The following is a 27,875-nucleotide window of genomic DNA, read 5'->3' as shown; positions in this document are numbered from 1 at the left end:
CACGAGCACCTGAAATTCATAAGTGATCCGCCATCTTTGCTCATGGGCGCTCAGCTCAGCTGCGAGCTCATTTTGAGACAAAATGTCATGTGACTGACTAGACTTGCAAGAAACTGATGAATCTAAAGGGGGGAACAATCCAATTCCTGCTTCACATACAAATGGTAAAACATTTGCTATGATAAAATATGATGCATTCTGTGCTATGCCGAATGTCTTTACACAGCCTTGAATCTAACTGATAAATATACATTTATGAACAAATTTCAGAAAAATAACATTTCAGACGGCACCACATCATTGTAATTTTAACAATTAAAACTTTATTGGAATGATACATGTTGCAAAATATTATTCTGTGTATTTTTTTATTTTTAAACATACTCGATGTGTCCTACGGGTATCCGTCAACTTCTCCAGAAGGTAAAATAATTAAGACTGTTAAAGGCAGAGAATATACAGTATTGTTTCCCGAAAAAGGTACAATAGACTACACCATCACCATACCCATGTCGGGAGGAAAGAGACTCCTGTTATTGAAAATACACTTAGAAAATATGCAAAAGTAAATCAAATGTTTTCTTCATGATTTCTTTTTTTAAAAAGCAAATAGAAGAGTGTAGGAAACTGGATGTGTAGAAAGGCAAACTGTATCATGGACTGATGCACGCACGCACGCACACACACACACACAAAGATGATTGACAATGTAAATGAACAGATGAGTGAGAGACTGGAGGATGTGTGACACCCATGTATTTGAAAGGGAGGGACGGGGCCCCAAGAATCAGGCAGACATGGAGGGATGACATGAATACCATGAAGCTCTGACAAAAAAAAAAAAAAAGGTGAGCCATAATTTCACCGATTTAAACCCGTTGCTTAAAACAGAAGCCTTCTATATCACTATCAAGCTCAAAGTTGAGGATAAAGCTAATAAGAAAGCCAACCTGTACATTAGAACTCAATGCACCAGTTAAAGATAGTCTTACGTTGCTTCTAACATCACAAAACCAGTGCAGAAGAGCCTGCTGGCAAATCGAAACGAACAGAAGCATCATTTGAACACTGATTGTTTTGTTTTTCAGCTATTGAAACCAAAAGGTGGAGCCGTTTCTGCTGTTTGTACACCCATTTTATGAAGTCTCCAGAAATGGGGCGAGTAAACGTCCCAGCAATAGCTAGGCATGCAGGGAAAAGAGTGAGGAAGAGCAAATCTAAACCTACCCAAAAGTTTTGTGAAATACAAACATTGCCTTTTACTTGTCTCGGTTTCTAAAAGTATCAATGATCAAAAACGGACCCAATCTGATCCGTTTTGGCGGTGCACCTGGCAGCTTACAGTGACATCATTTCCTGAGCGGGAAATGTAAATGAACAGGTATTTGATCTTATACTGTAAAATCAATGGCATCATCCTGTAGTGTCCAATTGATGCTACTATTATTAAAAGACACACTTGAATACCATTTTAACCTGGCACCGATCTGTAACATTCAGCAAAATTAAGTTACACTACTCATCATAAAACAAAAAAAAAAACAAAAAAAAAACAATTTGCATGAGAAAGAGGAGCATCTAGCGCGGCACCTAATGAGCAGAAGACTCCTGAAGAACAAGCGATAATTGGCGTCTCGCATTTAAATGTGAAGCGTGTCAGTTTTGTGCCACTAGAGGCAGCAAACAAAACAAAAACAAAAAAGCAAAAATAATGACTTCTCAATCCATTCAAGCTAATATATTATGTCCTTTTCATTTGGTTGCTCAACACACTGCAGTTTAGCTTGGTGCCACTAGTGGCGCACTTCACCTTTAACATCTAATTACATCTTCATTAACGAGAAACTTTCCGAGCATAACAAAATAAAATCTTTGCAACACACTACGCACTATTGCACGCCTCTGCAAACTAAACAACAAAACAATCATGGGGAAGTTTGCATTTAGATTCTCTTGCATCCTACAGAGTTAAAGAGCAAGAGAGAAAATTGATCAATTCGTTGGACGATATTTCAACAGGCCGAATGGAGCTTCACTAACTGGCCTTAATAACGCACGATAAAGTCTACACGAACAACAAGCTTATTTGAAGCAGAAATAGAGATTGATTAGTGAAGCGCTAGAGAGTAAAAACGGATTGAATATCCGTCTTCTGTAAGGATAAAAAAAGAAATGCCAGAAAGTTTGGTCACTGGCAGGTGACACGGCAGAAACGAATAATAACGAAAAAACATTATCGTCATCAACATCCACCAGGAACCGAGTGGAACCACAGAAAACTTAAACATTTTCCTTTAAAAGCATCATTCTAAAAACAAGAAGCATTTGTGCTCGGCCAATTCACTGCATTCCTTCACTTTTCCATTTCCTGTTGATTTACTCCTGGAAAATTCATCTTTGTGAATTTTGTAAAAGTGTAAAATCATGGATTTGGAGCTTTAAGTATGCTTGTTCATGTTATATAAAGCAGTGTTACGGTCTTAACGGTGGCCATTTTAAAGCCAAAACACTTACGTATGACAAGCTGGGCTTTTAGGGCGCGTAGAACGCCACAACATGATCTAGAGAAAGATGATCAAAATCAACAATCTTCATACTAAGCGGCCGATTCTGCCTGATCTTAGAGCACTGTGGGAAACTGTACCCAACCAATATGTGATGATGATGATAAATTTGAAGGATGGTGGTGCGATGCTTGAAATTCAAATGGCAAATGTGTGATATCTAAAACAAAAAGCCGGAACTCTTGAACGGAGTAAGTGGGATTGATTTGGTATTGGGTGCCAATAGGTGCGCAGGAAGTAAACAAGATGTGACAGAGTGGAGAACTACAGAGCAAGGACACCTTTGCTGATAAAAAAAAGGGGGGGGCAATTTTCTCTGGAGAAGCCAAAATTCAGTACCAGAAAGTAACCTCTATATCTCTGAAAGAAAAAAAAAAGAAAGAAGTAGTCACAAATATCCCCATGCCAGCCAGTCACAGAGAAGTGACTGAATCTCTGCCCAATGGACCCTGGCTACCAAACAAGAGGGAAAACATGAAAATGGACAAGTAACAAGTGACGAAGGATCTGAAAAGGCAACACTGCTGGCGTCTCTCTCAGGACTTTGATCTTCTTCTCCCTCCATCCGTCCGTGTGTGAGGGCTCTACGTTGTTGTTCTTGTCGTTGTTGTTGTTACCAGATACAGGCTCAGTCCAGTCCATCATCTCACCCTGGAAAACGTTTTCTTCTCACTGTTGCCCCACATCTAATTTCTCTCCATCCCTCTCCTCCACTCCTGCTGCTTCTAGAATTCAGCAAACTCCTTTCCACATTTCTCTGTGAAAGACACACGGATTTCTTCCTCCTCGTAGTCGTCAAAGTTGCTGGTGTCCCCGGGGCCTTTGCACTTAGGGATGAAGGGGGCCTCCACCTGAAAACAGACAAATACACACAGATGAGTCAGCGGAAAAGGTTATTACATTTTGATTAAATATTACCATAAAGGCCCGGATGTTCTTCAAGTGAACACGAAGAACGAACATTATTCATCAGGCCAAAACGGAGTACATCAAAACTTTCCGGAAAAGTTCGCTCCGGCTGTTAAACCCTTTCCATTGGTCCGTGGAGATCATGTAAAAGATGGGTGTGGCTCTGAGAATCCACTTTAATTGACATTGGAAATGTTCTCCGGTTCATTTCTTGTGCTCAAGTCCACCGAGGTCAGACGCGAGTGAAAACATGAACACACTGGAGAGCAGTTTTATGGTACAAACGCGATGTAACCGCTCTTTTATACGGCACAAGAGGAGAGTCATAGACCAAGAGGAATACACAAGCACCAATTAAGTGTTCTGCACTATATTCAAAGTCATCTGAAGACATTCCATAGCTTAATGTGAGGGGCAGAAGAATATTTACATCGGTGAATTAAAGTTCACGGAAACGGCTGTCAATCAATCCAAAAGAGACTCTCTTCAATATAATATATTCCCATTATAATACTTGGGGCCAGATTTAATAATCAGGGCAAATTAGAGAGAGCGCAATTCCAAAAAGCGTGCACATGGGAGTACACTATTAATTGGCATCACACACACAATAACTGGAATTTAAAACTGTGAAGAAACAACAGATCAATAAACTGTTGGATAGATATACACAAGGATTTGTGCGCTCAACATCTCTCTCCCCCTCTATGAATTTTATTAAATAATTCATCACAATCATGTAATGAACAAAGCCCTATAATTAATCTGCATAATAGCCAGAGCCTTAAAACAGACATGTGATTGATGGCCAATGTCGCTAGCTGAGCAGAAATACATAATCATGCTTCGCCCCTTCAAAGTCCCGTTGGATTTTCCTCGTTAACATAAAGGTTGACAAGTGTCTGGACTTCGGCGACGGTCCATCTATCGCTGTTTTCCATTTTCGTGGAGTAAATATATAGGCTATAAACTCTGTTTGCACAGCTTTTTTTACATATTTACGTCACTGGTAGTTCCAATTGTGCTGGGTTAGACCCTACTCTAAAGTAGGAGCTAATTCAGTCCCCACAAAACTAAAATCATTCCCAGTTCCAGTGGTGCTATTGTACATCATATCAGGGGATCTCTCCTCAACCAACCACAGTGTGCAGCATCCACATGTACTGATGATTGTTCACAAAATGGGACCAATTTTGATATCGGGTTGACTTAAAGATTGAGGAAAAGGTGAGAACATTGAAAGAAACCCAGTCTGATTCAGGTACCTTCTTCTGGTAGATTGCGATCCAGTCGGTGGTTGCAAACCATTTGTGGCCCTTGATGTCGTTGACGCCGTTCTTGAGGTTCCCGAAGCGCTTCGTGAGATCTACCTGGAGCAGGTTCCTCAGCAGGTCCTTCAGGTCAGAGCTAAAATGCGAGGGGAAGCGGACCTACGGGAAGATCGAGACACACCGTCAGTGCTTGGGATTCATGACGCATTGACTTCCGAAACACCAGAAAGTCTTTTCACAATTGACACAAATGATATTTAATAAACGAGTCAAAGCAACATGTCAGTTTATCTGTCAAATCCTAATTAACTGACAGCAACTGAATGCTTAAATTTAGAGCGCAGCATATCTCACAGTCAAACCATAAAACCAATGGAAACGGTTGACAGAAAACCTGGATGACACAGTTCAAGCTGTCAAATCGATTAGATCAATCGGTTAACTGAGGAATTGAATTGAGTCAACATTTGAAGTGGAACAAAGTTAATCAAAGTTGTCCAAAGACAAGAACGGGTATTGTTCAAAATTCATGTATAGATGAAAGGTTTTGATCCACTTCAAATGTTGACTACTGTGTGTGTGTGTGTGTTTTATATATATTTATAAAACGGTTAGTTCCAATCCTTGATTCTGATTGGTCAATAGCTGTGTTTTATTCAGGATAAAACACGACTATGACCGGTTCACCCAACGGTTCCATGTATCACTACACAACACCCCTAGCAACCACTCTTGGCAACTTGCAACTTGGTAAACACATGTTTGATCTCATTGATATTGTTCATTGTATAGTAGAGTATTGTGGGAGATCGAGTAAGTGTACCTGCATTTACAGTAAACTTAGTATTTCCCTTCAGGTCAGTCCTATATTAATAATAAAAAAAATCTGTTTGAATGTCCGCTGCAATATCTTGTCCTTTTAACAGTTAAGGGGTTGTCGTGCCGATAGTCCACTGTCAGTTGCGTCTTCCTTCTCCGTGATCACAAGTTTGAGTACTTTTTTTTTTCCACAAGTTAGAGTACTTTCAATGTAAAAGTCTTCTCTACTGACTGACTCACTCATTAAGACAATCTTTCCCGCCATCTATTGGCGAAATAATGTATGTAACTTCTTTTGCTATTTTACGGCCAGGGACTATTTTATCCAGCAGAGGGAAGGCTTTTAGTGATTTTACTTCATTTAAGTTGCCTAGATAAATTTTTCGACTTTAATATTTATATCGTGTGGTAACCGTTTTATAAAAGCAATAAGGTACTCAAGGCTAGTGCTGTATTGTGAATAAGTCACGGCTGAAGGGGTTGCAGGCACTCCGCAAACTTCAGGAGTGACTTATTCAGGATACAGCACAGCCTCGTACCTTATTGCATATATATATATATATATATACACACACATACATACACACACACACACACACACTACCGTTCAAAAGTTTGGGGTCAATACGATTTTTTTTTTAAAGAAATTAATACTTTTCTTCAGAAAGGACACATTAAATTGATCAAAAGTGACTGTAAAGACATTAATAATAATGCAAAATATTTATTTTTTAATTAAATGCTTTTCTCTTGAACTTTCAAAGAATCCTCAAAAAATTTATCACGGTCTGCACAAAAATATGATGCAGCACAACTGTTTTCAACTGTGATAATAATCATAAATGTTTCTTGAGCATCAAATAATCACATTATAATGATTTCTGAAGGATCATGTGACACTGAAGACTGGAGAAATGATGCTGACAATTCAGCTTTGATCACAGGAATAACTTACATTTTACTATATATTCACATAGAAAACAGGCGTTTTACATTGAAATAATATTTCACAATATTACTGGGTTCGTTTCGTATTTTTAATCAAATAAATGCAGAAGAGACTTCTTTTAAAAACATTAAAAATCTTACCGACCCCAAACTTATGAACGGTAGTGTATATATACGTATATATATAGTTACGGAATTATGTGTCATTTCGTATAATATGTTTTGATTCTGTATATTGTTTGTATTCGTCATTATTGTTATTTCTCTGTGTGTGTTTTTTTAATTGCTGTTTGTTGTAAGCAGGATCCCCTGATCAGCTGTGGGATGGCTCCACCCCTTTGACTGACGCGGGTTTAAAACTATCCCTTCCGCTCTCTGAAGTTGAGCGGTTGCTATTCCGGGCCGGTCACACTTCTCTGTCAGACCGTTATTTTGGGCCTTGGGTCTTCCTGAAGATTATACTCCCACTGGTTTATGTTACTCTAGAAATACTCAATTTTAATGATATGTTTATCTTCTTCATCTTAAAACGTTTTTCTTGAAATTTGGACTCATTGGTTTATCTTTTGGTCTGACGACTGGCCGTGGGAGTCATCGCATAGCCCCAAATACTTATAATATAAAGCACGTAATACTTTTGTGTCTTTTTTTAAAGCTTGATGTTAATCGCTATTCATTGTCATTATATGGACGAGCGCAAGCGGGACATTATATAAAAAATAAATAAATAAATTTAAAAAAAAAATTAAATGACAACTTTAATTTTAGGGTGAACTATCCCTTTAAGAGTTTCCGTCAAATATTTACATTTTACTTTACCTTTATTTCAAGGAACAATTTGAAACAGTTGGTTTATATGAACAACACTGACACGCGTGTGCAGTGCAGAGTGAATGAAATCCTGATTTTCTGTGCTCACCTTCCCAGAGACAATCTTCTCGTAGATCTGAATGGGCTGGTCAGCAAAGAACGGAGGGTAACCAGCAGCCATCTCGTAGATCAGCACTCCCAGAGCCCACCAGTCCACTGCCTTATTATAACCCTAAGAGACAGAGAGAGCAGGAGGCGGCAAGGTTATGCTGGAATGGACTAGCCAATGACCAAGAAGTAAAGCAGCTTTGTCACTAACTTTACTGAGGATGATTTCTGGCGCCAGGTACTCAGGCGTGCCGCACAGTGTCCAGGTCCTGCCCTTTACACGTTTAGCGAAACCAAAATCTGTTACCTGAGAAAAAAAAGAGCAAGAAGTATGACGAAAAATACTGTATATGAATAGAATCCGACATTAAAAAAAGAACCTGTATGGTCTCAAACACATGTTTGCAGTCTTGTAGTTGCTATCATTACATAAAGCCATCTGCATGTTTACCTGTATGTATCCCTGCTGGTCTATGAGCAGGTTTTCAGGCTTCAGATCTCGGTAGATAAGATCAAGCGAGTGAAGGTATTCAAAGGTCAGAACTATCTGGGCGGCGTAGAATCGGGCATGAGGCTCACTGCGCCGGACAGAGACAGACAGACACAATGTAAACAAACAGAGGTCATGGGACCTGCACGCATAGTAACTATTCAAGAAGGTGAAAAACATCATTTTGAATGGTTTTCAGATGAAACGGGGCAAACAGCGTGTCAGGACACCGTTGCCACATGTCAACTACCCTAAAATATTTCATTACCTGAACTGCACATTGTTTTTTTTGAAAAATAACAGTTATATACAGCTCTAATATAATACGTTGTGTGCCTGGTTAACGCCATGTATTCAGCAGACACAACGAACATGACAGGCAGCAATTACTTGTGCTCATAATGATTCAAATATGAGGATAAAATACAATCTATGTCTTTTGACGGTCAACGTTTTCTGGTCGAGAACCATGTAGATCTTTTAACTGCAAGCTTTTTAATGGATGTGCACAAAAAATATTAGCCAGAAAAATTGGCAGTATGCAAAAAAAAAAATCCACTTGCGTGTTGCAGTCACAATACTGTTTTTCAATGTGACAAGTTATTGTATAATGATAATAATAGTAGGGATGCACCGATGTATCAGCTAATAACCGATATTATCAATTATCAATTATTTTCACTATTGGCCACTATAATTCACTATTAAAACACTATTATTTTCACTGATAAAAACAGCCGATGATCAGGGCTGATTATATCCAAGAGGGCGGAAAAAACGTTGCAGACTGCAACTCATACTGTGTGTATAAAATCTCTCGTGTTGAATCTAGGGCTGTCAAAGTTAACACGACAATAACGCATTAACAGTTTAAAAACAGCGACGTTAAATCAGGCTCTTTTTGACCCTATGAATCAAACAGTTCAAGCCAGGGTTGCCAGGTCTGCGGTTTTCCCTACACCAAACATTATTTGTATCGCACTTCCTATCCAATAATCACAAAGAGCTTTGTGCTTTGTTACTTGTGATAAAGTCTCAGCTTTCAAATTCTGTCCATTTTATCACGAAATCCGAACAATAAATGGCGTTTTGACGCTCTTAAATGAAGACGTGGAAAAACATGCATGAACATCAAAAGGCATGTTGAAAGATACAGTACAACTTACTGAAATGTATCTCGTCTCATGTAGTCTCTCAATCAGTATTTAAACCGCAGAAAGACGTCTTTAAAACAGCTTGTGAACAACGTTATCTTAAGTTGCATTTACTTCAGGAAAGTTCTCCAATGTTCACAGTTCGTTAGTTAGCTATAAAAACACTAGCGAGGAGCACGTTAACTGTTAATATGCAAGTGTGAATAAATTTGTCATGCAAACTGCCTTCTGTGCAAAAGAGCAGAGGCCCGTTTCAAAGAAAACGTAGGAGAGCCCCAATAATAATAAAAAAGACTGAATGCAATGTGACTGCAATTACTTTATTATCTGTTATGACAATATACTGTAATTTTCACATTTAATAGACTATTTATAAACGCATGCCATCTATCCTTTTCCACGCATTCCATCTCTTTAACCAGAATCGCGACCGAAATCACACTCACGTCCGAAAACAAAAACAGCATTCAATCTTTGCCATCCTCAGCAAGCATCTTGGACAGCAAAATGACCAGGCATTGAGAGCAAAGAAATAAAAGTAAGAGAACAAGAAATAGATTAAGAGGTTTAATAGGAATTAGTATTGGCAGAGAAATTTAGTCAGACTGGCGTAAAATATCCAATATCACATATTTCAAACCATCAGTCAGCGCAGCAGTTTCTGAGGAAGGTTGTACAGACAAAAATTAAGGCATGAGAATCAGTTTAAGTATAGTTGCTACAAAGTGCCTCCAGAAAGAAACTCTGAATACATTTCGACGTTGACCATCTGAGACTGACACTGCAACTCAGTGGATTCAGTCGATGTAGTCTGTAGTTACGCAAGATTTACTGCAAAACGTAGCAACACATTTCACCGTCGGCACTGCACATTTGACCAATAAATCTTTGAGCTTTGCGGATAATCCAGTAGTATTTTGAATATGATGCAGTTGTGAGTGTCATCATAAAGACGATGTGGTACAATTTGTAGTACATCACTAAAAACAGTAGAAAACAACAAGAAGCTATAATAAAAGAAAGCAATATGTAGTAATTAGGCTAGTAGTAGTACGTATATGTAGTAATAAAGCAAATTAACGGTTGGATGGAGTAAGCTTATGCAGCTAGTGTGATACGCATAGAGAAAAACTCACCTGAACCGGCCGATTCTGCGTAAGTGGGAGAACATCTCTCCTCCAGGAACATACTCCATTACCATATACAGGTTAGTATTATCCTGAGTGGAGAAAACACAAAAGAAAAGAGTACAAAACCATTTAGATACACACACACACGAAGATTTGTGATTGTTTTTAAAGAAGTCTCTTCTGCTCACCAAGGCTGATCAAAAACTCAGTAAAAACTGTAATATTGTGAAATATTATTGCAATTTAAAATAATTGCTTTCTATTTTAAAGGGGTGGTAAAACACGATTTCACTTTTCTAACTTTAGCTAGTGGGTAATGTTGCTGTTTGAGCATAAATAACATCCAAATGACATTCCTCCGGGTTTGCTGACGTCAGCATATACCATTATTTACTCCGAGAATACTTAAGCGGGGCGAGGCCATTTTATATTGTTGTTTTGGAGAGGAGTTGTCGCAATGCCATCGAAACGCTGCTGTTATTTTCATCCCGGTTGCAGGTCCACTTTGTTCAGCCTTCCTAGGGACGAGGGAGTTAGGGATCAATGGTTAAAATTTATTTTTAACTCGGTCCCTCATAATTATGACCCAAATCTCGCTCTCTGTGCTGCACATGTTACGGAGGAAAGCTTTCACAATCTTTGCGAGTTCAATGCAGGATTCGCACATCGGCTTGTCCTGAAAGATGAAGCCGTTCCAACTTTAAAAACAGAAGCTTTTGTTTACGAGCCACAACCTGTAAGTATGATTTATTTTTCGTCGATGTGTTTTCCTGTTATAGTTCGTATTGTTGATTGTACATTGTAGCAAGGAAGTAAACAAATGAAAACGCTGTTTGGCTCTGCTGGCTTGTTAAATGCTCATTCATACATAACGTTATCCGACAAACACCTAACGTTACAAATATTTTTTAAATCTCAACAGCGAACTTGGAATTAGTGTAAATTATTCTTTGATTAGAGCTTTTATGTTTATCTACATGCTTGTTTATCTATAGGCATGGTAAACATGGTCCTGTGTTTGATTTGGCAGCCGATGTTTAGTGTTCGTTTTGGGTTAATAGTTCTGTCGACAGATATTTGGCTACAATTGTTCTAAAAATACAAAAGTAACGGTGACATACAGTCAGAAATGATCACTATAGATCCGCAGTCTTTACTCAAACAAATCCCTTGAAGGACTGTAGTATAATTTGTTAGAACGATTATATGAAATTCTTGTTTATGAAGCTTATTTTTTTGTAATTCTATAATAATTGGTACAATTAAATAACAGCGTATCTAAAAAATAATGAGAGAACAACAAAAAACAAACCATTCTGAAACGTCGTTTAGCAGCCGCTCTTGAACAGGTTCTGCTCAATCATCTTCACTAACGTTTCTCCGGGTCCGATTGGTTTTATTGATGCCATTGTTTATAATAAACCAAAGCACAAAGTACCATAGCAAACTACCGGTAAAGGTAAGGGGCGTGACGTTTCTGGAAAACGTGCACTAGACGGTTAGCGAATCACAACACACTGGGCCAGCTAACCAATCTGAGCCCATTGCGTAGTTTTGAGGGACTGGCTTCATAGAACCAGGAAACCATCAGACCGTTTTTACACGGAGGGGCAGAGCAGTGTAAAATAAAGGTAAAATATATGAAAAATAATGCAATTTTAAAAAACGAAGCATGAACACATGTTACAGTGCACCCCGCAAACACAATCAAGCCTTCGAAAAAATGCGTTTTACCACCCCTTTAATATATTTTAAAATGTAATTTATTTCAGATCCAAAGCTGGATTTTCAGCATCATTACACCAGTTTTCAGTGTCACATGCTCCTTCAGAAATCGTTCTAATATGCTGATTTGATGCTCTAGAAATATTTCTGATTATTCTTAATGTTGAAAACAGTTGGGCTGCTTATTTTTGTGGAAACCTTGATTTTTTCAGGATTCTTTGATAAATTGAAAGTTATTAGAAATTTAATTATTTTTAACTGACCATCTCATGCTTCTCAAAATCCTAACACACACACACACACACACCTTGAACGAGTGCTCCAATCGCACCAGGAATGGGAAGCTGACGGCCTGCAGGATGCGTTTCTCATTCAGTGTGTGTTCTATTTGTTTCAGTTTCACCACCTGAAAGACACGAGAAAATGATCTCAACACACACACACGTTTCACTATATTAGTAAGGACATTGCATAGACTTCCATTGATTTTATATCATGTTATATGGCCTAAACCAACCCCTAAACATACCCATCACTGAAACCTGTGCAGAACACTAGATATGAATAAAAAAAAAAAAAAACTTTTTAACTAGTGAGGACCAAGAAATTGTTGGTTGTCATAATCAGTGTTGGGGAAAGTTACTTTTAAAAGTAATGCGTTACAATATGGCTTTACACTCTACAAAAAGTAACTAATTGTGTTACTTTTATGGAAAGTAATGCATTACGTTACTTTAGCGTTACTTTTTCACACCTGGGATGGGCTTGCTTGCTTGTTTAACTTCAGGTAACACAAAAAAAAGTTCTATTTTTGGCAAATGTAAAAGTGCAAAGTGATTAGTAAATGCCTGCTCACATTTAGTCTGAACTACAATAACCATCATTTTCACACAGCGCACCATAACTCGCTCCCAATTTCTCTCAACAGAAGAGCTGTCATTCAATATATGGGAAAACAAAGTAACTTGAGTTACTTATTTGAAAAAGTAACTCAGATATTTTGTTGTAAATTTAAATGTAATGCCTTACTTTACAAGTTACTTAAAAAGCAATCTGATTACGTAGCTCGCGTTAATTGTAACACTGCTCATAATATTTCATAATGAGGACATTTGGCCCTCTCAAGTATAGCCGAACCTGTAAACACACACATACACATTTTAGCGATGATTTCTGTTAGAGTGCCTAACCTTCTGTTTGTCAAGGATCTTCATGGCAAAATGCTGGCCTGATTCTTTGTGCTTGACTAGCATGACTCGCCCAAACGAGCCAGTGCCCAGAGTCTTCAACCTCTCAAAATGGTCCAGAGATGCAGTATTCTGTTCATTGAGAGGAATAAAGAAGAAAATATGGTCATTTAGGTAAATACATTTTGCTTGTACAAAAACAAATTTAACACTGACTGTTCTTGTGTGGTCAAACTTGATCGACTGATTATTTTAATTGTTATATCATTTGAATGTTCACTAACAACAAGATCGACATTTCAAGGTATGACTTTCAGAAATGAAATGAAACACAGCAAACGACTTTACATCAAAATGTACTTTTTATATTATTTCCCTAGGGTATCAAGTACAAAAGTTGAGAACTGAAACACTTCTAAAGACTTAAAAAAGACAAACAAACAGCTGGTCAGTTCACCTTGTGTCCAGAAGGAGGCGCACACCATCTCACATTAGCTCACTGGCTGACAAAGTGATTGTGCAGTGCAGAAATGGGATTAACTGACCTGTGCTGGGTTCTCCCATTTCTTTAGGAAATCTTCTTTGGCTTTAGCGAGAAACTCCTTAACTGTACAAGGAGAAAGGGGAAAATAATTGTGTGAGATTATGTGCACAACAGCTGAACATGTAGGCCTACCATGTTGCACTCAGGGACATGCTTATATCCGAAGCAAATGTCTAAAGGGGGCATTGCCTATTGAATCTGTTAAAATGTCAACACAAGTAGGACATGTAAAAACATTGACCATAGCAGTATGGCTGCCAACATCAACCTTTCACAGCCTCTAAAGCACATTACAGTCCAGAGTTGCTTGTCTACCCTTATTTATGACAGTAACTTGCGGCATTTCAGCCAGCTGTGCTGTGGGAAGACTGCTGAGAAGTACTACTTTTTCTACACGTCACACTAGGGCTGGGTATCGTAACATTTTTTTCGATACCGATACCTTGATTTCGACACCGGTTCCTGATCGATACTTTTTCGAATACCAATTTTATGAAACCAGTTTTAACAATATAACATTACCTAAAAAAATAACTTATTTTTTCAGTCAGTTTGTTGACTTTTTTACACATATTTTGAGTATGTAAAAAAAGCACCAATGCTAAAGTTTTGTGTTTACTAATCATTTAACAACATGTATTCTTTACTTCAATTAGCTCATTTTTCTTAATGCATTGTTTAACAATGAAACTGTATGAAAATGAATTGAAATGCATTACACACAGTCACCTCTGATAACAGATCACTCTAAATTGTAATTTAGACGCATGCATTTTCTGTAAAGCTACTTTGAAACGATATGTATTGTGAAAAATGCTATAATGAATTGAATTAAATATGGGCTACTGGAGTGCGGTATATATGCCTCGCACTCAGCACACATGAAGCTTGCCGCAAAGCACTGGCGAAAGTAGCCTAATGATTATGGATGTGTCGGGAAACGATAGCAAGGAGATATTTTAATTGTTTATTAATGAACAAGTGTTTACAGTGTGTTGGCGGCAAAGATGATTATTGCGATGCTGACTCGTCATTCCTGCAGTAGTGAACGGGCGCGCGCTCCTATATGGATTAGGTAATCAAACTATTTATTTAGAATTGTTTCGTTTAAAAATAGATATATTTGGACCGTATATAGGAATATTCCTCATGTCTGTGAGGCAAGTATCCTATACGCTGAGTTTCGGTTCATTTGTGACGCGCTCCAGTTCTTGCAGACGGATAAACTTTCTACTCTCAAGTATATCTGTGCGCTTTTAAGTGCCTTATGATTTACCGTGTTGCCTTCTGACATAAGTAGGTACACTTTTGATCATTTCCACATATTTTCTATCTATCTGGGTTGGGACGCTTACACACACACACACACACACACACTACAGCCTCACGTGCGACGAGCCACGTCTTTAGGCAGCCGCGTAAACTACTGTTTTTCCGCCACGGCCAATCATGCTGCATGCTTATTGTTTCACTGACGTTGACGAGATTAACCATTTAGGTACCGAAACTTGGTACCGAAAAACAAGACATGTTTCGATACTCGGTAGTATCGAGGCAATTCGGTCGGTACCTAAAAAGTACCGAACTCGGTACCAAGCCCTACATGTACACAAAGTGAATCTCATGAAAACACGTCACATTTCACTGTAGATAAATAAAATGATTCCCATTATTCTCAAAAGTGATCTTCATTACAGTGTATTAAAGTACTTTACACACAAGCAGTTTATCAAATATACCAATAATGTGTAGCATGCTTTTCATTATGTTTAAATGTTGATTTAAAGAATGAAATCAGTGAAATTCTGCATATCTGTGGAGCTTTACACAGACTTTGTGGAAAGACACAAATGCTGGTAAGTTATCTAGATTGGTTTAACTTTCAGAGCAAAGCTACACTACCATCTCCATTATATAGAAATTGGCTTTTAAACTTTGGTCCCCGTATTGGCCACTTCTGTGTTTCATCATGTTTGTTGTGTGTTCAGAGCCTGTGGCAAGCACTTTCATTGCTTGTCTGTGGTAAGGCCTGTTCTAATTTCCAGTGTTGTTAAAACCACATCGACTGAGCTCATGTTATCTAATACTTCCTGAGCCCACCATGACAGAACAAGAGCTCAGACCCAAATCAATATCTACAGACTCTCTTTCTTGCTTCATATATCTCTTGCATGTAGTGAAAAATAAAAAAATAAAATCACAGAATCACAATTTCTGCTTAGAAACAGAAACATTTGAAAAGTGCACCAATGAAGTTTCACAAATGCATTCGAGCATGTTTCTCTCTTCTTATGGGGCTGTGTGGGAACGTTAAGAATACAGGCTCTTCCTCATTCCACACCACCAGCGCTTTCTCTGGGGAAATGCAAGCTGTCACTGCCACTGAGAAGATCCAACTGTTGCAACTGCAGCGCCCAGAGGAGATGTCCAAAGAAGCGCAGTGAGATTCCTGCCATTGAGGACCCTACTGTGCGACACACCCTCATGAAGCTTTTCAATGCTTTTAAATCCAAAGTAGGGGCATTAAACGATCTCTCTCAGTGGTGAAAGAGTCAGACGGCGTAAAGCGAGGTTATCGCCATTATCTTCGATCCACATGCTTCAGGCAGAACCAACGAGAGAGATAGAGAGAGAGAGAGAGAGAGAGAGAGAGAGAGAGAGAGAGAGAGAGAGAGAGAGAGAGAGCGCCTCACCCCACAACTTCCCGTCAATTCCCCAGCCTTATTATCTCTGAGAGAGATTCAGGAGTTTTCTTTCTCACAAACACAGTGGTTGATGGGACTGCACACACTCCAGGGTCATATTTCAACTTCATTTAGATAATTTGTATAGGAACTACAGTAGAAGATAGAGAGGCAGAGGAGAGGACAGTGTCCAAAGTTCATCTAAACTCAATGTTGATCCAACACTCAATAAAACAACTAAAGGTGCTTTAAACAGATTCAAAACAAAGGTCAGGCCTCAACAGCTACAGCACATATACAACTAGAAAGAAAAATCAAAGAATTACATCAACCACACATAAAAATAGCCCAGCTGCAATTTCATAAATGGCTCAGGATATGATCCTAGCCTTTGTGCTGGCTTCCCTGACAAACGGGTGCCATGACTACCGGAGGGAAATAGCCGATTCCCACACAAAGTTAGCCGTGCCCTTACCGTCCACTAGGAGCGTGGGACCCTCCACTCCTCCACCTCCTCCCCCCTCCACCGATCCACCAGAAGAACGAGATTCTCCTGAAGAACGAGATTCCCGCTTCCCACCATGCTTTCTGGAGCTTTTTCGGTCACACATGGGCCCTGCCGAGACGGTTCCTCCTTTCTCCTCTTCCTCACAGCATCAGGCTCATAGCCCTACGCCTCTTCCTAAGAGGTCCCAGTACACCTGACCCTCACATCCACTTTAGCTCAAAGCTACAGGTGTGTGTGTGTGTGTGTGTGTGTGTGTGTGTGTGTTCAACGCTGCTTTTGTCTTCAAGCGCTGCTGATGATTCAGTCTGCTGCTCCTGCTCTTCCTCGAGCGCCGAATGCTGAACTAAAGCCCTCGCTTTCTGTGCGGACATCACCCTGGTAAATCAATCGGCCTCATGCTTCGTTTGTATCAATATTTATTCTGTACACAGTGCCATTCCACTCACCCTCAAGTGGAAAACACACACTCCTAAAATGCAAGCACATACACAAACACACGCACCAGATTGATCCAAATAGGGACCTGGCCGCTAAGGGGAGGGACAAACCTATCAGCAATGTTACATCTAATGAGTTGCATGGACAATAAACAGATGGTGTGGCAATTCCCATCAACTTAAAGAAGCAAAGAAATGGTAGACTATTGTTATTTCTCCAGAAATAAAGTGGACGTAAAGGGTATGGCATAATGTGCATCCCGTTGGTCCCCTTAAACATTGGCATTGTCCTCCAGTGGACAGAGTCATCAATTGATTAGTCAGATCAATCAGTGTGGCCCTCGGCTGCTGTTGCTCGCTCTGACGCATACCAAAGGGGGTCGGCTAGTGGTGCATCGACTGCAGGAGTGCCGCTGGTCCACAAACACACACACACACTCACTTGAGAACAGCACCCATTTGCAGACCATGCAGCCTCAGGCCTGGCATTTCAGACTCTAAATGCAGTGGCACTGCAAGAGTGAGGCAGAGGCACAAGAAGAGTCAGGGACAAATGGATTTAAAGACTGAGCCAGATCCAGCCACTGGCCAGGTGGAGACTCAAGGGACAGTGACACCTTTGGTAAGTCTCTTAGAAGACCTCATTTCTCAAGACTATAGGTGCTGCTCTAGTCTAGGTAGAATCTCTTTTCAGCTCTCAGATACTTGGCATGCTTCCAAAGGCTGATTTTGTGGATACAAAGTTAGTAAAGGTAGGAGGTATTTTAAGTAAACGTCAATGTTCTCTGTTTTTTTTTTAAGTTGTAAAAGCAGAGAACGGTCGACTTAAGAAAAGTTGAAAATAGGAGAGTTGACCCCAAAAATTACTGATTTAACAGAAGCTATAAAGAATCCACCTGTTAAACATGTCAAACCACAAATTAAGTGCTTGTAGTGCAATCGGCAGACTTTCAAAAAGTCTCATCCAGCAGTCATTTGAGAGTGGGTAAACGCTAGGTGTGTAACAGTTCAAATTACTCAGGGTTTAGTTTTATAACTGTTTTAAGGTCGTGGTTTTGGTACAGTTTAGTATGTGCTATGTTTAAGGAAAAAGGACTACTGCCAAATAAAAAAAATAATCAAACTACAAGCAAAAGCACAAATAAATACAATAGAGCAAAGATACAAAAAAAGTGCTTTTCAGTAGTTTCAAGGTACAGAAACCAAAAAAAAAATCAATCAAATGTAAAATAAGGGCTCAATCAGACAGAAGGCGTTTTTCAGGTTTGAAAACGCGAGGCACACTGCAATGCCTTTTTTTGAAAAGAGCAGTGCACTGCATTTTTTTGTAAGTTGCTAGGCAACCACCGAATCAGCTGTCCTGTCATTTTAATCATGGATCTAGAATCTTTGGTTTGCTGTCAAGTAAACTGACATATTAGCAGAAACATTAAAAAAAATGGAAAAGTAGAGTGCTTGCAATGACCTTGATCAAGGGTGAGGTGTGTACAAACACATAAAGTGTAAACTTCTGTCATCACAATGGAAGGCCCGCCTCTCCATTCATTTGATTGGACAATAGAAAAAAAAAACACGAATTACGTCAGGTGTTTTTCTGCTCAGAGTTGATTTTTTTTTCAACTTCAGCCACTCCTTTGAGTTCTCCTACAAAAACACGAGACGCCCGGGTCAACGGTTTACATTCACTTAAGACATAACCTACTATGTTTTCTAGGATACTCGTCAAAACGGGCATGTTGACAAGATTGTGGTGAGAATTTGTCCGTTAAAGCACAAGACTTAAAAGAGAACTCAATAATTGTGCGCTATCTGAGACGTGTCTCTCCGTGTGCGCACTTTAGATGAGTGCACACACAAATCTACTTACGGCGCTGAGCTCTCTTTCGCGTCTTCTTGAGCTTGGATGTTTAAATAGGCTTAAATGAGTTTAATTTAAACATAGAAAGCAAAGTATTTGCTGTTCAGGTCTCACCCTGCACTTGCGCGCTATCAACACCTGGGTGATGAAAGCGTAAATGACTGGTCATAATCATATTACAGCATACGGCACTCCTGATGAAAGTTCAACAAAGATTCATTTTTAACCGAGAACCAGTACACACCAATTAAGCATCGCATGAACGGAAAAAGCTGTTAGCATTAGTTCATAATTCAGACTGGCAGGAACGAACAGCAGAACACTGGGACCCCAACAAAGCGGGATTCACTGACAGGTTTCCAGGAGACAGACAGCCAGCTTCCCTGGAACTCCGGTATGACGCAGCCAACGCCAGGCAACAGCACAAACATTAGGAGATGAAGTAAAAAGGGCTTTGTACCCAGAATGTGCGTGTCGGCAGTCCCACATCAATCCACGAAGCACACAGAGAGGTGCTAATTTAAACTCAATCTCCATATCACCCGTGACTTCAGTTTACAACATCCCATTATGAAAAATATCTATAATTTGTGGTCAGTCAATATGGGGTTTCAAAGGGTAATATTAAAATCCAGAGATAAGGGTAGTCGGAATAACACACATATTATATAATGGTTATGAAAGCAATTTTCTGAAGTAAACACTATGACTTATTTTAAACGACACTTAAATGTAAAAATAAACCATTTATCCTCAATTGACCTCAAATAGCCTGATCGATACACCAATCAATCACTATCCATAATCAAAGGTGACATATTTAAAATGATTATCATAATCTTACACACACACCCAGGGAGTTAAGACCTTTAGACATGCAGGTTTCTCCGCCCCTTTGCCAAGCACCACCTTCCACAGCTATATCCAAACCCTCACTGTGCCAACAGCCTTAACCAACATAATGCCTTAGGTCAGTCACTCACTCCAACAAGAGGCTTCTGACGACTCCTGGGACTGGTAGTAGCCGCCCTCCCCACGGCTAGAGTCTCCGAGACAGGGACCGGCTCGCTGGAACAGCCTCTCTGCCAACCTCTGCAGCACTGACATTGTAGACAGCCGTGAAAGAAAGCGTGGCGCAGAGGCATCCGACTTTATACAGCGGTGTTTCAATGTTTTTTTTACTAAATAGAAGTTAGTGTCCCTACTTGTACGAGACTCTTCTGCCTTGACATCTCTGATTCGGGACTCAGGGCAGGCAGGCAGGGCTGAACCTTCTCCATTTCCTTGCTTTCCTGTGCCGGGCTCACACACCCAGTTTCCTCCCGTGGGCTTCCTTGAACAGTCAGGGACTTCTGTTTCCACCACAGCCCACCTTAGCGTTAACCCTTACTGTTGTACCTTGATCTGATCCACAGCGTTGTTTGCCATGTCTTCCTCTGTTGTCCGTCCAGACGGTAAAATATGGACCTCCCCGGCTCATGGACCCGGATGGCAGCCAGCACCTGTCTCTGGGGATCAAGGCAATCCACCGGCAATAGGGTAGACAGGGATGTGAAGCATGCCGTGAGCAAAGTCCCCCATTCCAACCAGGGGAGGGAGTGCAAAAGCCCATCACGAGAGAGAGAAAAAAAAAAAGAAAGAAAAAAAAACCCACTCCATTTTTGCAACTGAATGTATCAAGCATATTCAAATGACATGCAGTCACATGCAAATAGAAATCCACTCTTCACACATAGATTCTAGCAGCAGCATGCCACTGAGATCCATTTCACACATATCTGTTTCACCGACGACTCTAACTGTCCCTGCTGCATGCTAGGCTCGAAAGGTTCTTTGACTTTGGATGAAACTGTGCATCAAATACAGTATATGGAAGAGAAATTGTATACTGTGTAATAGACCAATAACATCTACTTGAACTTTTTCCGACATCAAACTTTACGTTTAAAAAAAATATGAATAATGCACTGATATATATATATATATATATATATATATATATATATATATAAATATTTTTTTAAAAAAGAAAAAAAAAAGAAGAAGAGTAACTGGCCCCGTCCCAATGGCACCCTAAACATAAATGTAACGCAACGCCACTTTGACTGTAGAGAAGAAGTCTGCTGCGGAGGCAAATGCTGCACCTGGGCAAATGTGCGCATTAAGGGCACAGAGCCTATCGACCGCAAAGGGGGCCCTAACAAGCACCCTTCTAAAGCCTAAAATAACAAATGGGACACTCTAGGGTCTCATAGACTTAACGGACACGCCGCGCAGCAGCCATTGTAAAGAAGAAATTTTGAAGGATTTTCATGCTGCTCTTTTCCACACATGTGATGAATAGGTCGAAATTATAGTTTAGCATATTCAACAATCACTTTCATTGAAGAGAATACTAAAAAATAAAGAAAATTTCATTTTGAACTCCACAGAAAAGATTTCCATTTTTGGATATACAATTCCCTTAATGTAGGCCTATAGCGTACAGATTTTAGATGCTGTAGCTGAACATCCATTGTTTTAAGTTTTTCACCATTTAGAATCCCCTTTTTTGCAAACAAGGCATCACAACAAATTCATCATAAAAGTACTCATAATTAATAGGAGTCAATAAAAGCTGTTTTTTAATAGTTTTAGATGAAGTACAGCATTTCCTACTAAACCACCAAATTACACTCCTTCAATAAGGTTCTTCTTTACAGAGCTTCACATTATTCTATGAAAACATTTAGCAGCAGATAATGCCTATTATTGAATAAGTGAATTCAATTCAAGCGATTATTCATAGAATATTAAATCACCATAAGAGAAAACAGAGGCAAACTAATATAATAAAAGAGATAAATAAATATCGTGATAAAACAGAAAATTCAGACTAAATTCTGATTGGATGAATCGGGTTCAAAACCAATTGAACAAGTGACATCAGATGAATTTTACATTGATGCTGCAAATTGCAACGTTATTCAACAGCCATAAACAACTAAACTCTTACATCCAACACATACCCCTTAAGTAATCTCTTGCGTTAACAGTGTATTTTCAGATTACTTTATGTTACCCTATACTCACATGTAAATAAGTCAAAGCAGACTTGCTTGATATGTTGTCAGTACCGGGGTAAACTGCATAGCAAATTCTCTACCGGGCAACACAAATATACCCAACCCTAGCAGGCAAAAAGCACTTATAAAATAAAGGAATATCTTGGAGACATCTGATTTACAACAAGTTTTCCAACAAGAAAAAGACAGAGAGCAAAGAGATTACATCGCCCGAAGATGCAGACAGAAGGCCACACACAAAGTGGTCTTTTTCATGACAGTGGTCATCACATGATGTTCAAGAGACTGTTCAGCATCAACACTCCAGGCTGGCTAGATCACACAGACTGCATCATATGACCCCGCCTCCAAGACTTCACCAGCCCAGACCTCCTCCTCGCATCGGTTCCCAAGTGCTCTCTGAAGACTCGTGGCAGGCCTGTGTTTATGTTTCGGGTCCTCTTCACTCACATCCCCCTCATAAAAACAATTATTGCTGGTTTGACCCTTAGGGTCAGAGATTCCTTTCTCATGAAATCCAGCGTGGCTGCTGAATTAGGGCCCCTTTCCTCAGCTGTTCCTGGAACAAGCTTCCATTTATGATCACATGCAATCATCGCCGCGCTATGAAGTTAAAATGGGCGAGGACAGCAGGCTATTCGACTTAGAGATAAACTCAATGTATTGAGGGACGGATTCAACTGATATAAGAAGAGAACTGCACCTATGAAGACTGCCTGTGACTTTATTATAGTTTAATCAGTGTTTCAACTGCCAAATAAAACGAACACCAGGTTCCAAGAGATGCACTGCGAGCCTTACTGCTCAATTGTGATTTATTGCTTTGATTTATTTTTGGTACAGCGGCTCACATTGTTGTTTCAAACGTGGCCAATATCAGATTCCAGTGCAAACAGATCATGGTCCCGAACTGACCCGCATGCGGAAAAGAACGATAAAAAGACGTTTTTTGTGTTCACACCCAAGCGATTTCCGCTGACGATTAGCCGAGTGAACATGCAAATTCATTCCCTGACATTAGATGGCGCTTAATGTAAAACAGAAATACCCCAGAAATAACAGAAGCTGTTGGAAAAAGTTACAAGCCTATGTACATGAAAGACAATTAAACTCACCAACAAGGCCCATTTGCTCTGTAATACCACTCCATAACAGTTCTCTTTTATCAATATTTTTGTAGTCGCGTTTGTCATACAGTTCCTTATGTTCCGACACCAACGAGACCAGCAGCTCTACATTTATCTTGGCTTGCATCATCCTCCTCTTCTTCCCGGCAGTGTGTAGACGCCATAGATGTCTATGGTAGACGCTACTTGGCGTTTATCTTCTTCGCCGTTATGTATGTGTGCTCGGCAAGACCGTTTTGTGTTTGAGCGCCCCCAAGTTGTGTTTACTGTAACTTCAGAAGCTCCAGACACGTGAGCATAAGCGGCAATCTCATGGTCGGATAGTTTTTGACGCGCCGCGTCAAACCAAAAAAACGAACCCGAGGCGTTTTTTTTAAAAATGACGTTTTTCGCGACGGTGTGCACACTCACATTGCCGCCCTTTGTTTAATCAAGAGGCGTTAAACTATGGCGAATATCGCGCGCGAAATTCCTCCCGGTGTGAACAGGTCTTAATACTTCTGAGTTCTGACACATCACTGACTGCCTGATAACGTTCAGTATGTAAAATCTTTAAAGTGACTCCCATGAGCGCAGAATTGTGACGAATGTTGCTCTAGATTGACGTTAAAGTCGCATGGATTCCGATATGACTGTTTAAACTGCGGTTGCATTGCAAAACATCTGACCTGTATCGGATTTAATAATACATATGGAAGTGGCCCAAATCAGAATGGCAAAGATCAGATTGCATGTGGTTTGTGCTGTTCACACTGTCACGACAAAAACAGATTTGCAGACGAAATCCAGTCATTCTAATAAGAACCCATGCAATCGGGGAGTTTTATGAATTTACCGCTGCGCATTGACAGACAGAATGCTTCTTGGTTTGAAATTGACGTCTGTGCGAGAAGTGCTTCATATATCTCTACGTTATTGACAATAGAGTCCATTTGCACAATACATTTAGCTAATGTGACCGCACCTTCACAGCTATTGCTCTCTATAAATAGGACATGGTAAACATACAATCTACAGGCAAACAATACTCAAAATCTTCTTGCATATCTGATTTCCATTCACGATACTTTCCCAAAGAACGGCACAAACATGACCTTGAAAAGATTAAGACAAAAAGACCAGTCAACAAACTCGCATCAGTTTTGTTTTAAATCCGTTTAACTTGTGTCTTTTGTGGAACACAAGCCTACACACATTTCAAGCCTATGTTTTCAATACAGTGAAAGATGTATCCAAAAAAGCACAATCAAATAGACTTGTGCACAATAGTCCAAGTATTTTGAAGCCATAGAGTAGCTTTGTATGATAAACAGACACAAATTTAAGTTATTATTAGCACAAAATCTTTACTTCTATCACAGTTCATAACACATTTCCAAATATTCAGGCTTGGCGCCATAATGCGATATGTAAAACCAATAGTGCTTGGCATCATGTGATATATTTGAAGACAAGCCCGTGTGAAATGGGAAATGAGATCTGTGACAGAAGGAAAGATTATCAGTGAATAAAGAAGCCCACAATTCTTATGGACTAGATTAATGTTTCTTTTTGACATTTATTGAGATCAACAACCCTAGTTTCCATTTCATTTCATTGTATGGAAAAGTGCAGCTTGGATATACTTTAAAATATCTTTTGTTGTGTTCAACGAAAGAAACAGGTTTGGAATAATAGGAGGGTGAGTAAATTATGGCAAAACTGTAATTCTTTGGGTGAACTTAAGAAAATAAACCTACAGCTTTAACATTTCTAGACGTATAGCATTTACCAAGCATTGCAACCAACAAATGTGTCCTAAAAGTTTCTTGACTTGTGCAACATTACTACAAGAGCCACCAAAACTTCCTGACAATCTCAAGTGTTTACACAAAGAATCCTTGAAAACACTTCCCTAGATTCACTCTACAACCCATTTCTCAGGCAGAAAATGTAAATCCATTATTATATTTCTGCAGTATCAGATTTAATATTAAACTGAGTGAAAATTGAGCACTATAATAACTAGCTCCTATAAATCCAAAGGTAGCGATGTTTATAAAGAAGTTATTAAATGGTTATAACTAGTTGCAAAGGAAGTGCACAATCGGAATGTGAAAAATAGACAGTGTCTAAAAAATTAAACAAATTACAAAACACTGAGTCAATCAAGGACAAGCCGGGTTTGACAATCACACTTAACTGTAACATCTCAAAGCAGTCAGTGAAAGTGACTTTATTAGAAGATCATAAAGGAGCCTAGCTAACAGTACAAATTGACAATTCTTGTTTTTATGAAACATTACAGTATTTATTATACATTCTCTGTGCACATAATTATTTTTTCTTTAATTCATATCCTTGTAATCTTTAATCAAAATAACTTCCCCTCCGTCTTGCAGCGACTTCTCTGATGGCGTGTTTACTTGCGTGAGGGCGGGATCAACCTGTCACTCACATGAGATCAACCAATAGCAAACCACAACCAACTAAACAATTCCAAATGGACGAAATCAAGCCCCGCCCTACATTTGTTCTTGTTCGAGCAGCCATTTCACTAGTATGTACGTTACAATAGGCAAGAATAGACTATCGTAACATCCGTTTCATGACTTCATGAGGAAAAAATTGGTCCACGTTTACTTGGGGAATATGCATCTTTTTACATTGTTTAGGCTACATGTGTTTACATTGTACATATTTGATAAATACCTGCATGTAATTAATCATCTATAATTACGCTTCCCTTACCCATTCCATTCCCAACTTTAATAGCAACACAAGTGTTTGCAATACAACATCAACACAATAAGTACATTTTTTATGTAGGTACACAGTAGTTAAAGACACCTAATATACTACGAAAACATACTACAATTTAATTTACTACCCATCATGTTGCTCTAAACCCAAATATATGTTATTACGAACTGGCAGCCTCGATCACAATTGACTTTAATTGTATCTTTTTTTGATACTTTGAAAGTGAATGCAACTCTCCTTTCGTGCCCCACTGAAGAAAGGTATAAGAACTTGAGGACAGATTGACAATTTATGGGTGAACTATCCCTTTAACCATGATATCAGTAAGATCATGTTAGTCATTCATTCAATGGAAATGAATGGAATAGATGAGTCCAGGAACACTATGCTTTGAAACACAACCCGAGTGCGACTGATTCAAGTAAACACACACAAGCACTCACCGCTCTCCATCTCATTGCCCTTGTTCTTGGCGGTGGGCGCGTTGCCCATGATTGCAGGCCAGGTATAACAGATCTAAATCGACTTTGTTTTACGCCAACTGTCTTCAGACTCCGTCCCCTTTATGATCATACGATTTCTGCGGCCGTTGCACTAGCTATGTCTGGTCATAACTCACTGGATCACAGTATGCTGTCAGATAACATAAAGTCTGGAGGTTGATAATGGCTGGTTAGTTGGTTAGCTAGCTAGCGAGCGAGCGCTAGCTAGCTAACAGTAATTAGCTGTCCGATTGCTGTGGTTCGGGTTCGGTAACGTCTCTCAGTTCTCCTGGGTCTGATCCAGTCCGTTGAAATAGTACTAAGAGGCCGTCTTCTCCTTCTCTCGCTCCTCTTCCTCGCTCTGCTAACACGTTAACCCTCAGCGAGGCCCTCGACTTGAGCGACACAAGCCCTTGTTTTCACGGTCCGTGCGCGATTCCTGTCGCAGCACGCCCACTTATCTGCACCTTTTCGGTAGCGTGAACGTTTGCTTGTTTATGTTGATAAAGCAATTCGGTCTTGTGCACTATGTAGTTCGCATAATTCGACAGTCAGACCCCCTCCATTAATCCTCTATCCACAGCTAGAGGGAACTCCTGCTTCAATGAGACCCGCCCCAACGCGATGCCTATTGGCCGCTATGCTTATGACGCGCTAGCAGAGTCAGAAGCTGATTGGACAAGATGTCATCAATCCAGAGCAGGGAGAGCGATGATTGGCCAACAGATATCTATCTGTAGAACTTTATCCCACCCCCGCAAACTGACAAATAACGTCATCTATTTTCATTCTAATAACACAAGTTTCTCTGCTCGCTTTTCGTTTTTGTAAGCGGCTGCGGTATTTTGCTGTCTCAATACGGATTCGGTTTCATTCACAATCCTTTGATGATCCTCTGCGGTTGTGTTTCTTAGCGAAATGGCCGCGCAGACCCCTCCCGCTAGACTAATCCGTGATAGGCTGTATGACGTCAAGACGGTCTATTTTTAGAAAGTTGGTCAGAATTTGAGGCACGCGCGAACACCCTACGTCTATGGAATATTAAAACTAGGTCTGTCTTCTGCAAAACAACCACACTGAGGTCATTTACGCATGTATTGCATTTCGGCAACAAATTTGCGCGATCAGTTGCAATGAATGGATTCGCCAAAACCTGTGCGTGCTTTACTGTGCATAGCAACTGCATTAATTCTGTGCAATAAAATAAAATAGTAAACCCCATAAGAGGACACTGATATTATTAAACACAATGAATAAATTATGATACTTTGAGTAGGGATGCACGATATATCGGCCACCGTATTATTGCCAAC

The 27,875-nt window shown here is 39.6% G+C and overlaps 1 protein-coding gene across 3 annotated transcripts; it reads right to left on the bottom strand.

Moving 5' to 3' along the window:
- Positions 1-300: 300 nt before the first annotated feature.
- prkacaa (protein kinase, cAMP-dependent, catalytic, alpha, genome duplicate a) lies at positions 301-27,539 on the bottom strand. Of its 3 annotated transcripts, none has more exons than XM_077211783.1 (10): positions 26,524-27,539; positions 13,661-13,722; positions 13,119-13,247; positions 12,236-12,334; positions 10,210-10,292; positions 7,881-8,007; positions 7,641-7,736; positions 7,431-7,553; positions 4,739-4,903; positions 301-3,415 (listed from the first exon to the last, which is right to left on the bottom strand). In XM_077211783.1, the coding sequence occupies exons 1-10, from the start codon at positions 26,570-26,572 to the stop codon at positions 3,290-3,292; spliced, it is 1,059 nt and encodes a 352-aa protein (XP_077067898.1). In that variant the 5' UTR covers positions 26,573-27,539; the 3' UTR covers positions 301-3,289. The 3 variants fall into 3 exon arrangements, with proteins under 3 accessions (XP_077067898.1, XP_077067899.1, XP_077067900.1); XM_077211784.1 differs by lacking the exon at positions 26,524-27,539 and adding an exon at positions 20,130-20,268 and having other exon boundaries at positions 306-3,415; XM_077211785.1 differs by lacking the exon at positions 26,524-27,539 and adding an exon at positions 16,819-17,085 and having other exon boundaries at positions 306-3,415.
- Between the last annotated feature and the right edge of the window lie 336 nt (positions 27,540-27,875).

The sequence above is a fragment of the Siphateles boraxobius genome, unplaced genomic scaffold, assembly GCF_051911475.1.
Source record: "Siphateles boraxobius isolate OS27281-9 unplaced genomic scaffold, OSU_SipBor_1 66, whole genome shotgun sequence".
NCBI lineage: Eukaryota > Metazoa > Chordata > Actinopteri > Cypriniformes > Leuciscidae > Siphateles > Siphateles boraxobius.
Note: the sequence above shows the minus strand (reverse complement) of the source record. Positions and strands in the feature narration are given on the sequence as shown.

Coding starts and splice junctions, on each gene's coding strand:
- prkacaa (XM_077211785.1), bottom strand. CDS start 16,954: ATGTGTGACCGAAAAAGCTCCAGAAAGCATGGTGGGAAGCGGGAATCT. Junction 13,723..16,818: donor TCCCACGCTCCTAGTGGACG/GTAAGGGCACGG, acceptor CTCCTTGTACAG/TTAAGGAGTTTCTCGCTAAA. Junction 12,335..13,118: donor AGATCCTTGACAAACAGAAG/GTTAGGCACTCT, acceptor CGTGTCTTTCAG/GTGGTGAAACTGAAACAAAT.